Source organism: Abramis brama (assembly GCF_963993115.1).
Source record: "Abramis brama genome assembly, chromosome: 2".
NCBI classification, from domain to species: Eukaryota; Metazoa; Chordata; class Actinopteri; order Cypriniformes; family Leuciscidae; genus Abramis; species Abramis brama.
This window is the reverse complement of record NC_139964.1, coordinates 52749633-52771274: the sequence shown is the minus strand read 5'-3', so window position 1 is coordinate 52771274 and position 21642 is coordinate 52749633. Positions and strand designations below refer to the sequence as shown.

Here is a 21642-nt window from a genome sequence, read left to right as displayed (position 1 = left end):
AACAAGGCTCAACAAAATACAGTAAAACTGTACTATTGTAAAATATTATGACATTATAAAAACAACAATTTTATCATTTTAATATATTTGAAAGTGTAATTCCTGTGATGCTAAAGCTGAATTTTCAGCATCGTTACTCCAGTCTTCGGTGTCACATGATCCTTCAGAAATCATTCTAATATGCTAATTTGATGCTTTATTATTAGCAATGCTGAAAACCGTTGTGCTGCTTAATATTTTTGTGGAAACTGTGATATTTTTTCAGGATTCTTTGATGAATAGAAAGTTCAAAAGAACAGCATTTATTTGGAATGGAAAACTTTTGTAATATTATAAATCTCACTACTGTCACATTTGATCGATTTAATGTCCTTCCTTGCTGAATAAAAGTATTAGTTTCTTATATAAAAACCTCACTGACCACAAACTTTTGAACAGTATTGTAAAAAAACACAAATATACAAATATAAGATATATAACGTCAAAATAGAGAAATAGAAAATTTTCATAATAATAAAAACATTTACTTGTCTTGGTCAATATCAGTGCCCCACCCTTAACATCACACTTTCATAAAATGATTTGAATGATTTTTATATGATGACTAGTTGACACTCTTTACTCCAGTCAGTATTTCTGAACATTAATTTTAGTATATGGACATACCTTAAATTCTTGAATTAAACATTCCACTTGGGCAAGATAAGAGTTAAATCTTAATGTTGTTCTTTTGTGACAACCTCATAAATTATAGACTATTTATTTTAAAATATTATGCATAAAATGCCCCCACTATCTGACAGGTATCAATGAAATAGGTGACCTGAGATACAACCCAGGGCTTTGTAAACAGCAGAGAAGAATCTGACCACAGACCACACGTGTTAGCTAATCAGAAAACACAGAGGCGGCTCTCAGCCAATGGCATGAGTTTTGGGCGGGGCTACATGTTTGTCAAAATAGTGTCAACATTTTTTGCCATTTCTTCTTCTCTAAGATGCTTCGTACACAACATTAAAATGATTAAAGTAGAGAAACGAGACATGAGATTTCATTGCTACAGTGTTTATTTTCCTTCAGTCATTTGTAGCTGAATTGTGTCCAATAAACAGAATAGGTCTCTGAAATCTTTAACAAAATATAACCAATATTTACAGTAGTTGTATTAAAAATACAAAAGTAGTTACAGACTTTGCCAGATGTCTTTGTAAAAGACGTAGAAATACATGTGATTCTTATAGATTTGGCTGGGTAGAAACACAAGGAGCTAAAAGCGATACATTTGAAATCATTACATTCTATATAAAATATATTGTAACTATTTACTGACCATATCATGACCAACTAACATCTATGCAACAACTATAATTTATATTTTCTTGACTACTATCTCTTGCTTCTGAAAATTTGTGCAACAATTCATGATTTGTGCCATACACTTTGACAGCCAGAAACAATGACACTCACTGACAGATAAAATTAAATAAAAATACAAAACATTAAAATCTTTTCAAACAGAATCTTGTGGGCACATTTGGAAAGTTTTTAGGGTCACGATCAAATGCGAAAAGGCATGTTTAAAATGATCATATACTCATGAGTAACATTAAACACTGATATTGAGGTCTGTGAGAGGCAGCTGCTCAGTCTTTTCTTTCTGTCTTCAAGTGTCCGAAGAGAGCTACATCTCCTGTGGTTGATTTTAACACTCACTCTCTCTCTCTCTCTCTCTCTCTCTCTCACACACACACACACACGCACACACATACACACACAGTTTCTGTAACACGTTACAATCTAAAGTAACATGGCAGATTAAAACTTCAAATGAAATGGCATAATACTGGTTTCCATGGTTTTGTAACACTGAGATTGCATTATGTGCAACACCTCTCATCATTCTGTACTTAAAACAAGACTACGTTCTTCATTTTCTTACACAACAATCGGTTTGTTCATTCTTGTCTTTGTTTTGCAGAACTTATGTTAAAAGTGCCAACATTTTCTCTGCTCCTTTCCTCTTTCACAGTGATCTCCATTAAGGTCCTAAATGCTTTGCTATATTTCGATCCAGGGCCAAGGTTGTGAAACACTGGGGGTAGAGATATTATAAGGGGCCCTTATTACACTGCAGATATTTGCTCATTTTCTGCAGAGAGAAAAGACAAAAGAGAGATTGAGTTATAATATTCAAATATTTAAAAATAGAAAAAAAATAACAGGTGGACATATTGTGCTTCATGACCAAAACACGATTTTCACATTTAAATGTACAATTACCAATATGCAGAACTGCTTTTTAAGACCTCAGGGGCATTAATAGTTTTTTTTTATTTTGTGTGTATGAAACAACAACAATAAAATCATATTATGAAAGAGAATTTTTTTTTTTTCTCTATGCAAATTTTTTTGCTGTGTAACTGTTAACCATTAAAGTCCTAGAACATTTTTGGAGCACCTGACTCGAGCCATTCTAGTAGTCAGCATCAAGTGCCATATATCATTTTAAACAGAAGATCTAGCTCATTTAAAAGACACAATTTTACATTTATTTTGTCCGAGAATGGATGAATTTACAGCAAAATCTCCCTGAAGAACCTCCTGAAGTTTGTATTTTTCTCTTTAAGAAAGTTTACAGTATATATATATATATATATATATATATATATATATATATATATATATATATATATATATATATATATATATATATATATACATATATATACACACACACTCTGGAAATAAAATTCAATCTGAACATGAACAAATGCAAATACTGCAGCAAGTAGTGAAAACAATTGAGAATTGTCATGTAAAAAAAAAAAATACAAACAGTGCAACGGATTTTCACAAACTCTATAAGAAGTATTTACACAAACTAAATGGTTCTCTCGGCTGCGGCAGTTATCTCCGTCAGAATCGAATCCACTGGGACACTGTGTAGAGACTCATTTGAAAGCATTAATTTCAATGCCTCATCCGATGTGTACTGCTTGTTTTATATGCGTTATTGGTTTGTGCTATGCCAAATTTATGCTTTGTCAGAGAGTACTCATGCAAATCTGTTAATTTTGTGTTTGTTTTCATGCATGCACGTAATTACTTTCACTTTGTGTTCCTTTAAATTTCCAAAGAAACATGCTAACTGGTGGTTCAAAATACCAAAACCTATGTTTACTGGTCGAGTAGATGACAGTTTCAACCAATCTGGGGAAGAGGCTGGGACTAAGCATCAACAATAGTTCCTGTTTGGGTCAGAGGAAAAAAACGCATGGGTTTCTTTGACGAATCAATGCCGTTTAAAACTTGATGTTGTAATCACGTTCACTACGGAGCCTCAGAATGTCCAACTGAGACAAATGTGATACCGCTGAAAAGCCGAGAATATTTACGAGACTTTTTAAAGGATACAGATTTGATTAGCGCTTCAAAAGTTGTTAAAAGAACAATAGGACGGCTGTCTCTGTCTTTAAGGGTTAAGCTACACCAGGGGTGTCCAACCCTGCTCCTGCCGATCGACTGTCCTGCACAGTTCATCTCCAACCCTAATCAAACACACCTGCCTTTAATTTTCATGTGATCCTGAAGACCTTAATTGGTTGCTTCAGGTGTGTTTGATTAGGGTTGGAGATAAACTCTGCAGGACAGTCGATCGGCAGGAGCAGGATTGGGCACCCCTGAGCTACACATTTCTTTTTTGGCTGTTATTTAATGTTAAAGTTAAAAAATTATCCCAAAAATCAATGTCTATGGTCTAGCAGTTTTTAACAGTTAGTTCTGGTCTTCCTATTAAATGTTTTTGAAAGTCAGAGCGATGTTTTGCTGATATTTTTGTAGTGATTACTGCATAATCAAATACTCACCATCCGGCTGTGGTCGTCGTGGTGACTGGCAGTATGCTGGTAATCTACTCGATGGGTGCACTGGAGGAGGATCACATGACCTTTTAAGGAATCGAGACCTCTGCAGAGCGGCTGTGTAGTCTGGTGGGCGTCGCCCATGAGCATGACTGTGGCTGTCTGCCTCAGCCAATGACAGAGCAGTATAACCAGGTGGTGTGGGCGGCGGCTCTCTAAAACGTCCCTCCCTCCGACTCGCAGTATTCTTGTTTGCATTTGGAGTCTCATCTTTTCCACCTCTTCTTTTTATCGTTCCTGTGTCGCCTTCCAATTCATCACCCCAGTAACCGGTAGGTGTGGTCACGTGACTACGTCCCATCCCTTCTGACACCGTCTCCCAGCTGCGGTTGTCATAATAACCCACACGCTGTGGAATGGTCTGGATGTTGTCATGGGAACCACTGGAGCAGGACGTCCAGCTGCCACGGCCGCTGTCTGCTGCGTCCAACGACGCACGGTCACACTGATCCTGAGTCAAGGAGTAGGACCTGAGAGACAGAAATACAGAAAGACTTTAAAAAGTTACTAGACCAATTGACATCCAGAAGAAACTTTTGGGGTAATTGTGTGTAAACCTCTTACCCCAGGCTTATTTGGTCAGGCTCTGCTCTACGCGAGTTGAGTGGGTGTGCAAGTGTATGGGGTTGAGCATGTGTGTGGTCATCAACCATGATGAGATCAGAGGAGGAGGAGCTTAACAGACTCAACTGATCTGATGCTTCACTCACCACTAACTGTGGGGCTATGAGAAAAACACATGCATAAATAAGCAAACAACAATAAATAAATCAGAGAATATCTCACGCTTTAGAGGTGTGAAGCTTTGGGTTGGGTTGATCTTGAACTGTTTCGATTTATAATTAATTGATTTTCAAACCAAAAGGTGATTTTTTAAAATCTATTCAACATATGAACAGGGGTTAATTTCTTGGATTAATAAAAAATATTTATTTCTTAAGTTAACCATCACTTCTTACAAAAACTATATTAGAATTATTTATCTTTATCTACATAATGTCATGATATTATTACAATTTACTAATGATTTCTGAAGGATCGTGTGACTGAAGACTGGTGTAATGGCTGATGAAAATTCAGCTTTGCATCACAGAAATACATTATATTTTAAAGTATAATAAAATAGAAAGCCATTATTTTAAATTGTAATAATATTTCACAATATTTCTGTTTTATTCCTGTATTTTTGATCAAATAAAAGGCAGGCTTCAAGAGCATAAGAGACATCTTTCCAAAACATTTAAAATAGTTATGTTTCCAAACGTTTGGCCAGTAACACACTCTCACCGGGCACTTTATTAGGTACACCTGTTCAAGTGCTTGTTAATACAAATATCTAATCAGCCAATCACATGGCAAAAAGTCAAGATGATCTGCTGAAGTTCAATCTGAGCATCAGAATGGGTTAGAAAGGTGATTTAAGTTACTTTGATTGTGGCATGGTTGCTGGTGCCAGACAGGCTGGTCTGAGGATTTCAGAAACTGCTTATCTACTGGGATTTTCATTCACAACCATCCCTAGGGTTTACAGAGAACGGTGCGAGAAAGAGAAAATATCCAGTGAGCGGCAGTTCTGTGGGCGAAAATGCCTTGTTGATGCCAGAGGAGAATCGCCGTACTGGTACAAGCTGACTAAAATAACTACCCGTTAAAACTGAGGTATGCAGAAGAGCAACTTTGGGATGTGGTGAAACGGGAGATTCACATCATGGATGTGCAGCCAAAAAATCTGAAACAACTGCCTAATGCAATTTTGTCAATATGCCAGCAGTGCTACCAAGTTTTATTGAACTGAATCAATAGACATAACTACATACCTTTTCTAGGTGTATTGTAAGGTGAGGTATGCGGAGAGGAGAGTAGAGAGGAAGCATTTGATTGGCTGTCCTCAGGTGGTTTTCGTTGTCTGTCCCTCCCCTTTTCTGACAGAGACAAAATCTTATGGAGAGACTGAGGAGACTGGGCACCTACAGACACAAAAACACCATATCAATGCAAACAAGACTTACAAGTCACCAGCAGAGGGCGCTCCAATAATACCAGATCTCAGCTCATTTGTATAGGTACAACAGAGAAAGGTCTTACCAAATGGTGGTAACTCTTTGTCAAGTGATTTCTTGAGACCATGACTTCCATTTGTTTGCTGCGGAGTGGTGCTTCTCTGACCGACAGGAGAGGCATCCAATCGCCTCCTCTCACCTGAGTTCTTCAGTACTGAAACCACAAGTACACACAAACAAGTTTAGCTGGCCCATTATATAAAAACGAAATGTATAAATGTTTTAATTCTTTTTTTTATCAAACAGAACAAAATTAAGTCTCAGATATAAATCTATTATGCAAAAAAAAAAAAAAAAAGCTTTATGTGGTTTTTCAATTGCAGGTCAATCATATAAAAAAAAATTCTCTAAGAACAGTCCATTTCATTACTATGTTATTATATCACATTATGGTATTCAAGGACATTTGAGAACATAAAAGAAAATTATTCATGCATGACTTAATAAACTGAGCCGATCAATGCAAAAATACATGCACGAGAGACTACTGATCTAACGCACACCTAGCAATAATCAATTATTTTTATCTTAACCATTCATAATACTCAATGAAATCAGGAAGTCAGTGTCATCATGTTCTTTAAAAGGTGCGTGCCAACTCACTCGAGCTGTTGGCGGGCTCACATTGCATGGAGAGTTCATGGAGCGCGTCTTCATTACACTCATGTGATTGCGTGTCCAGATACTGCCGCACACGTCTGCTCATCATCTCCACCTCGTAGAGTTTCTTAGCACTGAGAAAAGAGCTGCGCCTCCCCTTCCTCTTCCCGCCCATCGTTCCGATGTCAGAGAGAGAAGAGCTGCTCACCTGGCTTAGAGACCTAAACACATAAGAACAAAAGACACAATGTATGTTAACGGCAACAGGTCAACACAAACTAGCAGAGGAAGTTAGCAAGACAACTAGATCAATCAGCCAGAGAATCATGCTGGGAAATTAATATGGCCCTTTTTAACATGCACAAAGAAGAGAATTTAGATGCTACAGGTTAATAAAATATTTACATGTCTAGGAAGTAAGGATGAGCATGAGTAATCAAGTCAGGTACTCATACTTCAACTAACAAGTCAACTAGGAAAATACCAAACAAATGACTCACAAATTTAGGCAACAGGGTTATTATCGTTAACTAAAATTAACAACAACAAAAAAAAGTTTAATAACTGAAAAAGCTGAAATAAAATAAAATCTAATATTAAATGAAAACTTGGCATTGGCATCTAAATGAAATTATTTTAAGTTTAAGCACTAAAATTGGTAATAAACTGGAAATAATTAAAAACTAAAACTGAAACAAATAAATAAAACCTAAACTGTAATAGACAAAAGCACATAAAACATACAAAAAAATGTAACTAAAATTAAAAAGAAAAATTAAAATAAAAAAAAAGCTAATTCCAAATATTAATAAAAACTGTGATAGTATATAACTACTAGTTAAATAACACAGGTAGGCACCAATGAAATTTCTTCCTACTGAATACAACTCTACTAACGGTTAAGTACCACCAAATGTGATTTTGAATTCATAATGAAAATGTATGATAGAATGGTATTTCATTGTCCCTGCGACCTGTTGTTAAAAGGCTGAGATATTTATCTTTTGATTTATTTTTAATACCTCCTTTAGTAGTCTTTTTATATAAACAGAGCACACACGCATTTTCTATGCAAGCCGCAGGCGAGTGCAAATATTTTATTTGTTTTTATGTTCTTGATGTTTTCATTAATGCATATTGGTTAAAAGTAAAGCATTTAATCTAGTATTGATTGTACAACATTACTGAACAAAACAAAAAACATTTTAGTACTCAACTACAGTATTACTTTATTACCACTCCTACTCAAGTAGCAGACATACTTTTATACAACCATATAAATTATGGTAGGAAAACATTGATAAGAAAAATCCATGCCCTTCCAGAGAATGAAAATATGCATATGGAAGAAGGAAGTCAAAGATGAGATTTTACAAATGCAGTGCAACTAAAGCTAAGCTATTCAAACAAATGTTAGTGTGGTTTAGTACACAACACAGCAAAAACAATGACAGTTAACAGTAAAGGTGAAGGAAACAAAGAGAAAGATGGTACCAGTCCCACTTACCCAAGACTCCTCCACTTTTTCTTCCTAAAACACAGACCAGTGAAGAGCCGAAGAACAAGAAAATTAAGAGATCAAGAAAAAGGAGACAAAAAGACACTAGTGCTTAGACAGTGAAGCCCATAGAGCAAAGGCCCAAAAACAAGAAGTCCAGTAAGACACCAAGCACACAAATGACTGCCAGCACAAACTATTAGCAATGGATATATGCCCCACTGTGTTCAATGTCTAGTGAGCTGCCTATGTACTACTTATTTTATATCTATGTACTAATATTTTATGTAGGGATACTCCGATCAGGATTTTTGCAGCCGATACGACTACCGATTTCTTGTCATCATGATCGGCCGATACCAATCCCAATCAATCAAGCCCAATCACAACCATGTAAGTGGCATATTTAAAAGTAATGGCTTATAACTCTACAAACAAGGTATCATCAGGTAACATGGTCTCATTTGGTAAAATTTTGGAGCAAATAGATTTTGATCATGTTTGGACATTTGGACCTTATGTTACAACACTGTTGGGAAAACCTCTCTGCACATTGTCCCTAACTACCATACCCAAGATCCAGTTTTCATTGGTTGAACTTTCAAATGAAGTTGGAAAACACTGCGTCATGAACGCGATATGATCGTATCCCGGAAGTCCTATAGCTTTAGCCAAGCAGCATGTCACGTAAATCCGTGAGTATTTTCTCCACATCTTGTTATGTTGTGTGGGCTCGCTTAAATTGAGACAACCTGGTCCAAATAAAGATTTACTATGATTTACTAATGTTTCCCAAAGTTACAAAGCAGAACATGACGCAAAAGCCTCATCTGTATCCTGTTTACATGCACGATGGCGGCAACTTTTTCAAATTGCGTTCGGTTCGGGATATCAGCCAAATTTAGTGATTACCGATCGAGTCACAGAATGTGGTTATCAGCCGATACCGATCTGATGCTGATCGATCGGAGGATCCATAATTTTGAGGCATCATAATTAGGTATCTTAATTACACTGCCCTACACATGAATGTTTCATGTAGACAGCAAACCCACAATGCTGACAGGAACTCGTATTCAAATACTGAACAATAATATTTCGGTTTAATAAAAAAACAGATTATTTTTTAAATCGGCCACTGATGAGGGTCCATTTCCTGTGCAGGCAGCGATGCAGCTCAGTAAGTTTTGAAAAAGAGCTTGTGTGTCTGTGTAATTATGCTTTTATCCTAAGGTTTAATTGATGTCATGTGTTTGTGTGTATGAAATATCATTGCAAAAATATCATATGAAATAATTGTACACTTTGTGAGTGAGTGTACCTAGTCTTAAAAAGCAATGCAGGGTCCATAGTGATGGAAGCCATTCGAACAACGTGTCGGATCTCTCGTGCAATCATCCTCAACTTCTCAAAATTCACCAGACCATCCACCTTAGAGTTGTTGCCTATAAGCACATGTTTGACAGGTTCAAAGATTTTTAATTATACATTTTTTTTTAAACCAAACTCAATTTTTAGGCAACAGAAACAGAAAAACGCAAGTTACCCTCATGGAGGAAGGTGAGGTCTTTCTTAATGACAGGAAACAGAGGGATGACTGGCGGCTGCAGGTTGTGTTTGTTGAGGAGGTTGCGGTATTTGGCCATGTTGCGAGAAGGGTCGAAAACATCCTGTAATTCTGCCAAAAGCTTCTCGTATTTTCCTGGCAATCGTTCCCACGTAGATCGCAACCGAGAGACAGGTGCTAGATTGAACCCACTGCAAAATACACACAGATACACTTTAGAGATGTATAATAGAGAGGAGACAGACTATTACCAGCATTAACATCAACAAACTTGACACATTTTTGCAAGAAACACAAGCACACTGACATGTTTATATGGCAAGAAGCATGGAACATCAAATTTAAACAGATCCCGTTCTATGTTGAATCAGTTATATTTTATTGCAGAAAATTTAATGGATTCAATTAAAAGTTTTGGCAGTGCTGGTTTTCCTTTAATTTTCTGTGAAAATTATAGATTATAAGATTTAGTAATAGTATATAATAATAATAATTATTATTATTATTATTATTTAGTATAATAAATATAATATTATTTATAATAATAATTTATATTTATATAACGTATTTTATATAATAATCATAATATTTTAACATTTATTATTTTTAATAATATTATTATGTAAACGGTAACACTTTACGATAAGGTTTCATTAGTTAACATTAAAATGATTCAGAATGAACAATGCTTCTACAACATTTATTAATGTTAATTTCAACATTTACAAATACATTATTAAAATCAAAAGTTGTACAACATTAGTTAATGCACTGTGAACTAACATGAACAAACAATGAACAGTTGTATTTTTATTAACTAACTTTAACAGATTAATGAATACTGTAACAAATGTATTGCTCATTGTTAGTTATGTTACATTAACTAATGTTAACAAATGAGACATTGTTGTAAAGTGTTACCATGTAAACTACAGCCCCAGCAATACGATGCATCCAAACATGACTGCATCATGATGATACTACTTGGTATCATACCATGAAACCTAATCACGGTATCATGACAACACTAATAGACACAAACTAAAGTGCTCATTTGATAATGATCATTTCCTAGAAATCAAGTCTACCTGATAATGGCAAACATGGAGTTGAAGTTCTTGCAGTCACGGCAGTGAAGAGCAATCTTTATAAAGTGCTTGATGATCTTCACTCTTTTGGCTTGGTTGGTTTCCTGTACAATCTCAGTGGCGACCCAGAAAGTCTCCTGGTTCACAAGATACTCAAAGTTGCGCAGGTTGGTGGGAGGATCTTGTGGGTGGAGCTTGAAGAGGTCACTTATGTAATCCGTCGGTTCAATGCTGGAGAAGAGCAGATAGTTGCGTGCTGACAGCTGATTGGCTATCTCCATGGAGCTTAAGGACAGCAGAGGGACCACAGATTCTCGCTGCATCTCCTGAGCTTCCACATCTGAACACAGTGTCTCCGTCTCAGTGTTGTTCTTCAGATAGTACCTGACAAGGAAGCAGCAAAAAACAGCCATCACATATTCAAATAAATCACTAAATAGTCCATTTGAATTCTCAAATTCAGCTTAAGACCAAACCTAGCACTCAGCTGTATCCTGTCAGCCAGTTTAGAGAGTTGATCAGGAAGTCGCCTCTGTTTGATAACGCCCTCCTGTGTGACTGACACCTCACAAAGTGAATAGGCCTCGGGACTTGTGGTCAAGCCAAACTCTCGCATTGCCTGATTGGCTGCTTCTCTCGCTGTGGTGTCCCTATTGATCAGCAAGAAACGACTTTGTTGGTCTGCCTTGAAAACACGCAGCACCTGGTCTTGCAATTCTGCGAATGAAAAAGTTCAACAAAGCATAAAAGAAATGTATATAGGTTTATAAAGTGAATGTAAACCTCAACCAGCACGAAGTTTCAAACATTCCCGCATAGCACAGATTACATGCAACTTCTAGAACTATATTAGCTAAATGGACGAGGAAGATATAACATTCAAGTGAAAAGAGATGATAGGAACCCTAACAACAAAGACAAAAAGGTTAACTGGAGATCCAGATCAAGCAGAAGTCAGATGAGGCATCTTGGCACTAATGAAAATAAAAGATGTATAAACATATAAGCTGTACAGCATCTTGTAGAGCAAAGTAGAGGCGACATTGAGACAAGTAGAGCTGTCAAAAGTACATGTTCTTCAGTAACGTCAATTTTAAAATAGAAAAGGTAATACCAGTCCTTTAGCGTATTTGTTTTTGCAGGATATTTTAGGTTTATGTCATTTACAAGTGTGCATGTCTGTAAACAAGGTGTCAGAAATGCTACATGCATGCTTATACAACATTTTTTTTCTGTGATACTTCTTGTAGGACTTTACTCTTACAATCAGTGGTTTTGATGACCACTTTGATTTTGAGTGATCTAGTAAGATCTGCTGTGGTGATCACAGACAACCATTGGTTTACCTCAAACCACTAGACTCAACCACATAGAGATATGTAGTGTACCTTTGTTAATGTAAGTTGGTAAAATGGAAGTAATAAAAATGGATGTGTGTAAAATAGATCTAAATGCAGCTAATTAAATCATTTGTATCATTGTATTGTTTGTTTTTTTACAGTTTTCTTGAATTACTTCAGAACTTGAAGTGCTTAATTGAAAATGTAAGCTATGCTTACTTTATTCAGAAATACTGCAAGACAATGCTAAACAAACAGCAGCTACAGAAAAAGACAAATCGGTAAGAGTGGTATATCAATTAAAGTTTTAAAAAAGAAAATAAATGGTAACTTAACTACTGGACTTGGCCCAGTGGCAAGTTTTTCAGATGGCACAAAGTGTATGTGTCTACACAGACAGGACACTGAAATAAACCAGAGACAATGTAATAAAGTGTGGATATAGTTCCACAGCCTTAAGGCACATTTAATTTAACCTAGAGCGTGAGTCAGGCTTGCCAGATGACCGGAAAAACAGTATATTAACAAAAACATGGCAACAGTGCTGCTACACACCTTTTTTACTTTCAAGAAAACAAGAACTTCCTCGAAGTCTGTTTTTATCCACAAGTGACAGATTACCCATGGTGATGCCATCAGCGTGAAAAACTTGCCACTGACTCAAGTTTAACAAACTGAATCATATCTGTAAAAGAACGATTACTATAAAGGGCTAAAAAGATCAGCATAGCAGAGAGAAGAAAAGACAGTCAACTAGAGAAAACTGTACAACAGATTTTGAGAGAGATAGACAGGCAATTACGTGAGACAGGTTTCTATGAAGAAGAACAGTTATCTAGAGGAGACGAGTGGAACCATACACGTCAGGTGTCTAAAAGGACGAGCAGAACCGCAGTAGTGCACAAATACTCACGAGTGAATCCAGATGCTGTGAGCAAGGAGAAGGTAGCGGGATCATTAGTAAATCGCACAGATATAACAAAAGTAAAGCAGGAACACAAAAAGATTTTTTGAAATTGAAATAAAAAGTGTCCATGTAAACATAGACATCGCGACAACTGACAGGATCAAAAACAGGCAGCGGAGCTTGAAACGTGCAAGCATCCTGTGGGTCTCCACAAAGAGAAGCCCGCGGAGGCGAGCGCGGCTGATCATAGGATAGGCCTACATGTGGATCATCATCGCATCCTTAATGCATTATTTTTGACAGACCAAATAAATGATATATATTTTATTTATTTATTTATGATGTAATAATAATATAATTATAATTAACATAATTATAATAATAATATATAATTCTATTTACTACAATTGCATTTTATAATTTTATTACATTATCATCTTGTGCACACTAATTTTTTATTATTCATCTGAGTATTCTGTATCCATTTACCTGGTGGCTGTGTACTGTAGTCGATGATGCGTTGTTGGCCTTGGGCCAAGTCAGGGTTACTGGATGAGAGATTTCCGCTGCCTGGCATAGTGGTCGGAGTCTGTTTGTTCTGCCGTAATCCCACAATGCTGTCATCCTGAGTCTGCCCTAACCCGAGGTCACTACACAACAAAGGCATAATGACTCAGCATGACTTAGTAAAAATTAACATTCATCTATCAGAATTTTCCACATAAACCACAAGGGGTTGATGTGAAATATTGCTTAAAATCCCATTAATGAAATATGACTAAGATGGCAAGATTTGTACTCTTTGAGGACTTTAAAGTCAGCAATAGTGTGAGAAGAAGAGTGTGTGCGCCTGTATACCTGTAAGGTTTCTGAGGTAGGATGCTCATGCGCGTCTTGTCTAGAATCTTCATCAGTTTGTTTCGACCGCCCACTGTGTGTGCTTTGACCTTCTTGCTGACCTTTTCTTGACCTATTACATCAGATCCAGCCCCAAGTTCAGGTATAGAATAACGGATATTTTTCTTTCCGTCACCAATCTTTGGAAGATGAGGAACGCCGTTTTTCCTTTCCTCTGCCACCCTGGCCACCAACTCCTTGAAGACTGAATAAGAGTGAAAATGAGTAAAGATAAGAAAAGATAAAAAACTGAGATGTTGAATTCAGCAGTCCGTGTGTGTTGAGGATGTATCCTGGAGGGAATCTCACCCAGGAGGTTGGTTTTGACACTCATACAGAGCTGTATGTTGTTCTTGAGAATTTCAATTGCTTTGGACAACTGCACATTCTCAAACGTCTGCCCGTTCACCTCCAATATCTGCACATGGGTATGAAAAAAAAAACAAGTGTCAAAGAAAATGCTTCAGTGTCTTGTTGCATCACGCTGAGGTTTGAAAGATGTTACCTGGTCTCCACGTTTAAGCCCCGCCTCCTCTGCTTTGCTGCCGACGTCTACGCTACTGATAAAGAGGCGCGTCCCACGTTCAGCTCCTCCAATAAGTGTGAAGGGGAGGGGCATCTCTCGAGCAGTTCTTGTTATAGTAATCACTCTGGGTTTGGCTTTAGCAGCACAAGCTATGTTGAGCAGCCGCAACTGTCCTGTCATTTTCTGCTCAGATAAATACAGTTAATAAGGATGCTTGTCTGATAATGTGATAATGAATAATTAAAATATAGACTATTGAGATACTTATGAGCAATGCTTGCATGCTGTACACACCTCTTTTTCCAGATCGCTCTGGAACTCCTCCAAAAAATTGGTCATATCAGGGTCCCCTTCAAAGTCACTAAAGTGATTGTTAACCCATAACAATACAACTCGGGTTACCTGAGTAGAAGAGAGAGTGAAGAACTGTGAGTTCAGTCCCACGGAAGCTTAATGTATGCGTGTTTCTTTAGAAAAGGTTGATTTAGTCAAGCTACCTTGTCCCGTAAACTGGGGTCATTAAACCAGTCCAGAAGTCTCTGTCCCAAAATCAGAGGACTGGGCAAGAAGGTACGATAGGTCAACAGGAAGTCTTCAATATATGTGGGGTCCACGACTGAATGATCCTCCACTAAGTGCTGCATTAGCCTCTCAGCAGTACCCTAAAATGCGTACATTAGAATTTTTTCTTTTAAATTACCACATTTAAAAGACCTTTTTAAATATTTTCTGGTAAAACTAAGTACAAACACGACACATTTTAAATCAGATATTAATTGGTTAAATGGTCTGACAAAATAAATAAACCCTATACACTACTGATCAAATGTCTGGGGTCAGTGAAAATTTATGTTTTTGAAAGTCTCTTATGCTCACCAAGGCTGCATTTATTTGATACAACTATATTAAAACTGTAATATTATGAAATATTATTACAAATGAACTTTACTGTTTTATAATGTAATATATTTGAAAATGTATTTAAAATGTAGGCAACACTTTAGTTTAGGGTCCAATTCTCACTATTAACTAGTTGCTTATTAGCATGCATATTACTAGGATATTGGCTGTTTATTAGTATTTAGTACTTATAAAGAACATATTAATGCCTTATTCTACATGACCATATTCTACATCCTTTAATCCTACCCAATACCTAAACTTAACAACTAACTTCCTAACTATTAATTAGCAGTAATTAGGAGTTTGAGGAAAACATTGTAGTTAATAGCTAGTTAAAGGTGAGAATTGGACCCTAATCTAAAGAGTGACCAAAATGTATTTCTGTGATGGCAAAGTTGAATTTTCAGCAGTCATTACTCCACTTTTCAGTCTCACATGATCCTGCTGATTTCAAGCTCAAGATTTGGTGCTTTCTTCTTATCATCACAGTTGAAAATGGTTGCGCTGTTTAATTTTCTTGGATACCGGTATATTTTTTTAAGGATTATTTGATAAATAGAAAGTTAAAAAGAACAGCATTTATTTTAAATATAAAAGTCTTTTATCAATTTAATGCATCCTTGCTGAATAATACTATAAATTTTATACATTAAATTCTCAAAGCTATGTTGCACTACTTCCATTCACATAATATAAAAGCTCAGAGATTAAAGCTGCAGTCCGTAACTTTGGCACTCTAGTTGTTAATAAACAGAACTGCATGTGTCTTGCAGAAGAACATTGTAGCAGGAGCTACTTCTCTCCGTTTATGTCTATGATGACTCACGCAGTTACTGGGCTGCGTGACTTATGTACTCACTTATTATATAATTTTGAACACAGAAAAAGTTACATACTGCAGCTTTAAATTAGACTGTAAAGCTAAAATCTGATTTCTAAGTAGAGGACTTTCTGTCATTCAGATTTTTCCAAAAAACGCTTACCTTGACAACAATGTGTCCCTTGCGGGTGCCCGTCCGGTCAAGTTCTCGGTGTTCTTTCACCATGACGATTTCTCCTTCCTCCTCCACTCGCTGTGTGTTCTGCTCAACCTGATTCAGAATGCAGCAGTAGTCCTGTTGGGCAATACACACAAACTACACACACACACAAATAATAATGTTAACTGGTGATTTTTGTGTGTCACCATTTTATGGTGAAAATTTGCATTAAAAATAAAGCTTGAATAGGAACTTTTACTTAATAGACGATCTAGGAAATATTTAAGTAAAAATGCATTTCTACACTAAATTGATTGACATTAATGAGCTGCTGGATATTTAACTTTAGTAGACATTCTTACCTGACAGTCGTCCACTTTGGTCCTCATGACTCCAGTCATCAGTTGTTTCTCCAAAGAAGGGGAGACGCCAAAACTTCCACCCATACACACACTCTCAGGGCGGCCATTTGGATAGATCACCTCTACTGCTCCATTCAGAATGACTGACCAAGAGTCCAGCTAAAACACACACACACTTGCCTGTTATGAACTGGACACAAAAATGAGGAGATGAAATGCTGCAATGGGTCCAGTCTCACCTCTTCACCGTGGTTGAGCACGATGGTTCCAGCCCGTTCCACGACCGCAAACACCATGACAGCACAGAGTTCCCTCCGCACTGAAACACTCAGACTGGCAAATGCAGGGAGCTGCTGCACAAACTCCAGCAACTGCTCTGTTTACAGAAAGAGAAGAAGAAAATGAAATGGAAAGTGAAAATGAAAATGAAAATGAAAATGAAAGTGAAAATGTAGCATAGGGGATTTCCATCACTGAACAATTCAAACAACAGAGGTTTACCAATGTCATCATCTGTACGGTCCATCGGATCTTTCTCCAGACAGTCTCTCACAATATCTCGACTCATAAGAGGGTCCGTTCCCCTCCCCACGTCTTCATCATCATCATCGTCGTCTGAGTCCACCGCTGTTTCAGGAAGTCCACTCAGATCCATGTCCCCACACTCACTTTCAGTGGCCTGTAAAAGAAACAGTGAGCTCAAATTGTTTGTTTCTTCACAAATTTTCAGCTAGCAATGTTCACAAACATTTGATTTGTGGTTTTACAGCTTTCTGCCCTTTGTGACCCGCATTTCCAAATAAACAAAACAAATCGCATGAATATGATTTGCTTGTGCATGTGTGTACAGGTAGAAATGTGTTGACACTTTGAGGTGACTGTGTTTGCGCATGCCGTGGATGTTTGTGTGTGCATGTGTAATGCTGATCTGTGGATCAAAAGGTGAGTACGCTTGATGACTGACATGAATAGGTTATGGAGAGGTGACAGATGGACCAGAGAGGAGGAGGGGGAGGGGGGTACTCTACAGAACAGGATTTAAATGCGTGTGAGTGTGTGTCCCAGATGTTCACAATAAATCTGTCAGGATGTGCTTCAGTTGTAGAGTGTGTAAGGAGATTGCTTTCTAGAGGGATAGAAACTGAGTCTTTTATCACCTGGTAAATATCTGATAGGCTGCTACTTCCCGAATCACTAGCGATGCTGGAACGTGATTGGCTGGAAGTCATATGGGAGTGGCAACTGTCAGAGGGGTGAAGCTTTGAGAAGTCGGCAGGAAGCTAAAAGAGAAACATATACAGTTACAAAATAAAAAAACTAATATGATAAAAACTGATAACAAATAAATAAAATGTTTAAAACATTATTATTATATAAAATAAATTAAAAATACAGATTTTAGCTTAAAATGTATATGTGATATTTCATATTTCAGGTCCTGTGTGACTGATATATATATATATATATATATATATATATATATATATATATATATATATATATATATATATATATATATATAGTTTAAAATATTTTGCATGCAAGACATTGTTCCAAATGTTATGTTAACCATGTATATGCATAAAGACAACACAGCAATTGTTTCCTGACAAAAGCTTGTGAGTATTTGTGCAAATATAGTGTTTTTCCCCCCAAGGATTAATTTTAAAACCCCTGTGTGATTGTCAGCACAATTACTCTTTAGATGATGTGTTCTCGCACGCAAACAAGTTCAGGTGGATGGTAGCACTTTAAACATCTAATAATCCATCTACTGTGACTCATTTTAGTCATTGGTTGATGAAAATAAACACTCACTGAAGTATTATTGCTAGCAGTGAGGCACAAACCAATCATAAACACATCAGTCATTTATGATAACTGGATAAGAATTTTTAAAAATCAATCACAAAGAGCAATTTTAAGAAAATAAGTATTTAAGAGAAACATAATTATATTCACTATAGTGTTTTTCATGACTTTTTAATGTTTGCGCATGGGTCCTTAAATAATTGACTTATTCCAGGCCTTTCAATCACAACAAAAACAAACACACCTACAGCAAAAAAACTCCAATGATTCTAAATTCAGGGCATTTGAAGTGGACTAATGTATGGAGTAATGACTGAAGCTTTCATCAGTTAATGAATCAAAATAATGATTATATTTGCTAATGCACAGACACCACCCTCCCCAACACCCTACTGTAAAACACCCTGAGGCTTACAGTAAAGTTCATGTACTGGTGCCCTAGATCAGATGGCCTACATACAGTGACCCTATAACAAAAATCACATGTAGAATACATACACGCAACTCAAAAAACTCAATAATGTGACCTCTCAAACAAATCACTTGTATACAACATATAAAATGTATTAAAACATAATGGGAGGAAAACAACTGCTAAAACATATCTAAAAATGTATGTAAAAATACACATACAAATTAAATCACACAACAAAACCAGAAAAAAATATATATGAAGATTTCAATTTAATTATTAATTCAAAATAACAGTCAACACCTAAAACAGACCAACTCATTCTATATATATATATATATATATATATATATATATATATATATATATATATATATATATATATATATATATATATAAAAATGTTTATGATTGAAAATCATAAAAAATGTGTCCATCTATCAAAATCAATAAATAATGCTTCATAAAATGTAGCATGGCTAAACAAAGAATTCATGCATATATATTTTTATTTAAAGAATTAACTAATACATGCTTGAGTTTAGCATGCATGTGGAACAAATTTGTTGTCCACAGGCTTTTTGTGAGGCTTTTGAGAGCGTGTTTGCATGTGAAAGAGATACTCACAGTCCTGGTATCCTGTCCCCTGACTCCATAGCCATGAGACAGAACTATCTGTCTCATAGCCTTCAATACTAAATGTCCAACCATCCTCTGTGCACTTAAACTAACCTCTAAAACATTATCTGTCTAAAACATTATCTGACTAACTGCTCTAACTGCACCTACTTGATGTTTTTCTCCCCAGTGCGCACTCTGAGAGAGAGCATCCCTCTCTCTACTGAAATCTGCCCATCGCCACAGTAACAGACAGCACTCTGGCAGAGAGGGACAATTTCATCAGACCCTGCCCCTCTGTCCCATTCACACACACACACCGACGCAAGATCATGGGATTATCGAGAGGCTGGTATTGTTTAAGCGGAGGGGAGGGGGTGGGGGATGGTTGACACCCACTGCCCCACTAAACCAGTCACCAGGGTCAACCCTGCAATGACTGGCAGCTCACTGAACAATCAGGATGGCACATATATCTGTCAAGAGCCCACCCCCTGTTGTCAATCATTACCAGTTCCATTATAAGACGGAGGATAGTAAAAAAAAACTAATGCAGAGAGAGAGAGAGAGTAAATGCTCAAAGTGCCACAGGGGAGAAACTGTGAGTGATTGAAAAGAAGATAGGGATGCTTTTACCCGATTAAACTTGCTAAGAATCTAGCCAAGACTATGGCTCTATTCCAACACCTAGTGATCTGTCTTGTTGTCTACATATGCTGCTGTCTTTTAAGGCAGCACTCTATATAGAGTAACACTCTATATAGGCAGTAACTCTGTCTGACAAAGGCTCTGTTTCCACCTGGTATTAAGATGCGTTTTCAGAGATCCGATCACAGGTGTAAACAGGGTCAAAACGTGCTCCTCACGTAAGGTGCGTGGAAGACACCACTCATTGATTCCAATAGAGTTTGCTGCTTGTATGCTGCTAATAGCATAGCACACATAAATATTGGGTAAATACTGCATTTTTTTGCAAGCCTTTCAAAGTATACTCCATTGACCATGAGCGCGGATTAGCGGACGTGCAATACCTAATGGGCCTTTGTTTTTGAGTCCTCAAATCACTCACACATGCCCTGTAGTCTACGCAAAAGTCTGCACACCAAAGGCATGGCCGCATATCAGCAGACTATGCTAATAACAATTACAAAAATTGGGCGGCACACCAAAAGTGTGTGCAGATATAAGCGGACTGTGCGGATTACGAAAATACTGCAAGCTAAAGTGGCATGCAGACACAGGAAGTATACTTTCAGCTTAACTAGACAAGTCTCTAAACATGCACGCATGTGAAAACTGCAGTGTACTTTCTGTGCTACTATCAAATTAATGAGAATGATATGGTTTTCAAGTTGGAGAAATTTGTTAGTACTAAAAGGTAAGTTACCTGGGATTTTGAGCATTCCTGCAGCAAGACAAAATTAAAAACACATTAATACACATTCCACATGTTAATTCAATACAAAATACAGTGACTTCACATATTTAAATGTTAAAGAATAACTCAAGATGAGTGATACAAGTAAGCTCCAACTTGTTAAGATGCACACATCGACTTAAAACCAAATAACGTGAAATAAAGAGTTAAGGTGAAGTCACGTTTACCATTGTTCGTCAATTTGTGTAATTTGCTGACATTTCAATAGGAACTCACACGATCTGGATTTAGCTCGAGGGTGAAAAAGTGGGTTCAAGCTGATCACACAAATTCGCCAAGTTAACCAACAGAAAGCTGCTTAGTTTGAAAGTGACTTCTGTGAAAGTGACTTCTGTGAAAGTGACTTCTGTGAAAGTGACTTCTGTGAAAGTGACTTCTGTGAAAGTGACTTTTGCAAAAAATATTTTTCTAATGTGACCACACCTTAGAAGTTGCAACTATTTATATACTCATAATTTGATCAAAAGGGCAGATTTAAAATGGTATATATATATGTGTGAACGAACCGGGTGGTATCCTGGTGGCAGAGGGGGCTTGCTGACTGGATAATTATCAACTGTATCAATTATAGTCTGTCGTTCTCCACGCTGGTTTATCTTGCGGAATCTTCTCCTGGACTGTCGATGAGATACTTGTCTTTGAAAATACTCATCGTTGTCGTCCATGTAGTCCACCTGAGAGAGACAGAGAGTGGATGAGTGTATCCCCATCTAA

The 21642-nt window shown here is 36.9% G+C and overlaps 1 protein-coding gene across 2 annotated transcripts in view; it reads right to left on the bottom strand.

Moving 5' to 3' along the window:
• Positions 1 to 1049: 1049 nt before the first annotated feature.
• The window catches only part of rapgef2a (Rap guanine nucleotide exchange factor 2a), a 38344-nt gene continuing 17751 nt past the window's right edge, over positions 1050 to 21642 (bottom strand). Inside the window, exons 6-29 of one of the 2 annotated variants that reach the window (XM_084103551.1) lie at positions 21435 to 21602; positions 20878 to 20895; positions 17806 to 17928; positions 17150 to 17327; positions 16888 to 17024; positions 16649 to 16807; positions 16290 to 16442; positions 14901 to 15065; positions 14698 to 14805; positions 14383 to 14586; positions 14187 to 14295; positions 13839 to 14082; positions 13470 to 13630; positions 11210 to 11450; positions 10734 to 11117; positions 9625 to 9836; positions 9400 to 9523; positions 8088 to 8111; positions 6584 to 6801; positions 6006 to 6134; positions 5738 to 5887; positions 4485 to 4644; positions 3867 to 4390; positions 1050 to 2149 (exon numbers count right to left, since the gene is read on the bottom strand). In XM_084103551.1, the coding sequence (XP_083959677.1) occupies positions 2124 to 2149; positions 3867 to 4390; positions 4485 to 4644; positions 5738 to 5887; positions 6006 to 6134; positions 6584 to 6801; positions 8088 to 8111; positions 9400 to 9523; positions 9625 to 9836; positions 10734 to 11117; positions 11210 to 11450; positions 13470 to 13630; positions 13839 to 14082; positions 14187 to 14295; positions 14383 to 14586; positions 14698 to 14805; positions 14901 to 15065; positions 16290 to 16442; positions 16649 to 16807; positions 16888 to 17024; positions 17150 to 17327; positions 17806 to 17928; positions 20878 to 20895; positions 21435 to 21602 (4119 nt within the window). In that variant the 3' untranslated portion in view covers positions 1050 to 2123. The remainder of the gene's footprint in view (positions 2150 to 3866; positions 4391 to 4484; positions 4645 to 5737; positions 5888 to 6005; positions 6135 to 6583; positions 6802 to 8087; positions 8112 to 9399; positions 9524 to 9624; positions 9837 to 10733; positions 11118 to 11209; positions 11451 to 13469; positions 13631 to 13838; positions 14083 to 14186; positions 14296 to 14382; positions 14587 to 14697; positions 14806 to 14900; positions 15066 to 16289; positions 16443 to 16648; positions 16808 to 16887; positions 17025 to 17149; positions 17328 to 17805; positions 17929 to 20877; positions 20896 to 21434; positions 21603 to 21642) is intronic. The other variant, XM_084103552.1, reaches the window with a different exon arrangement.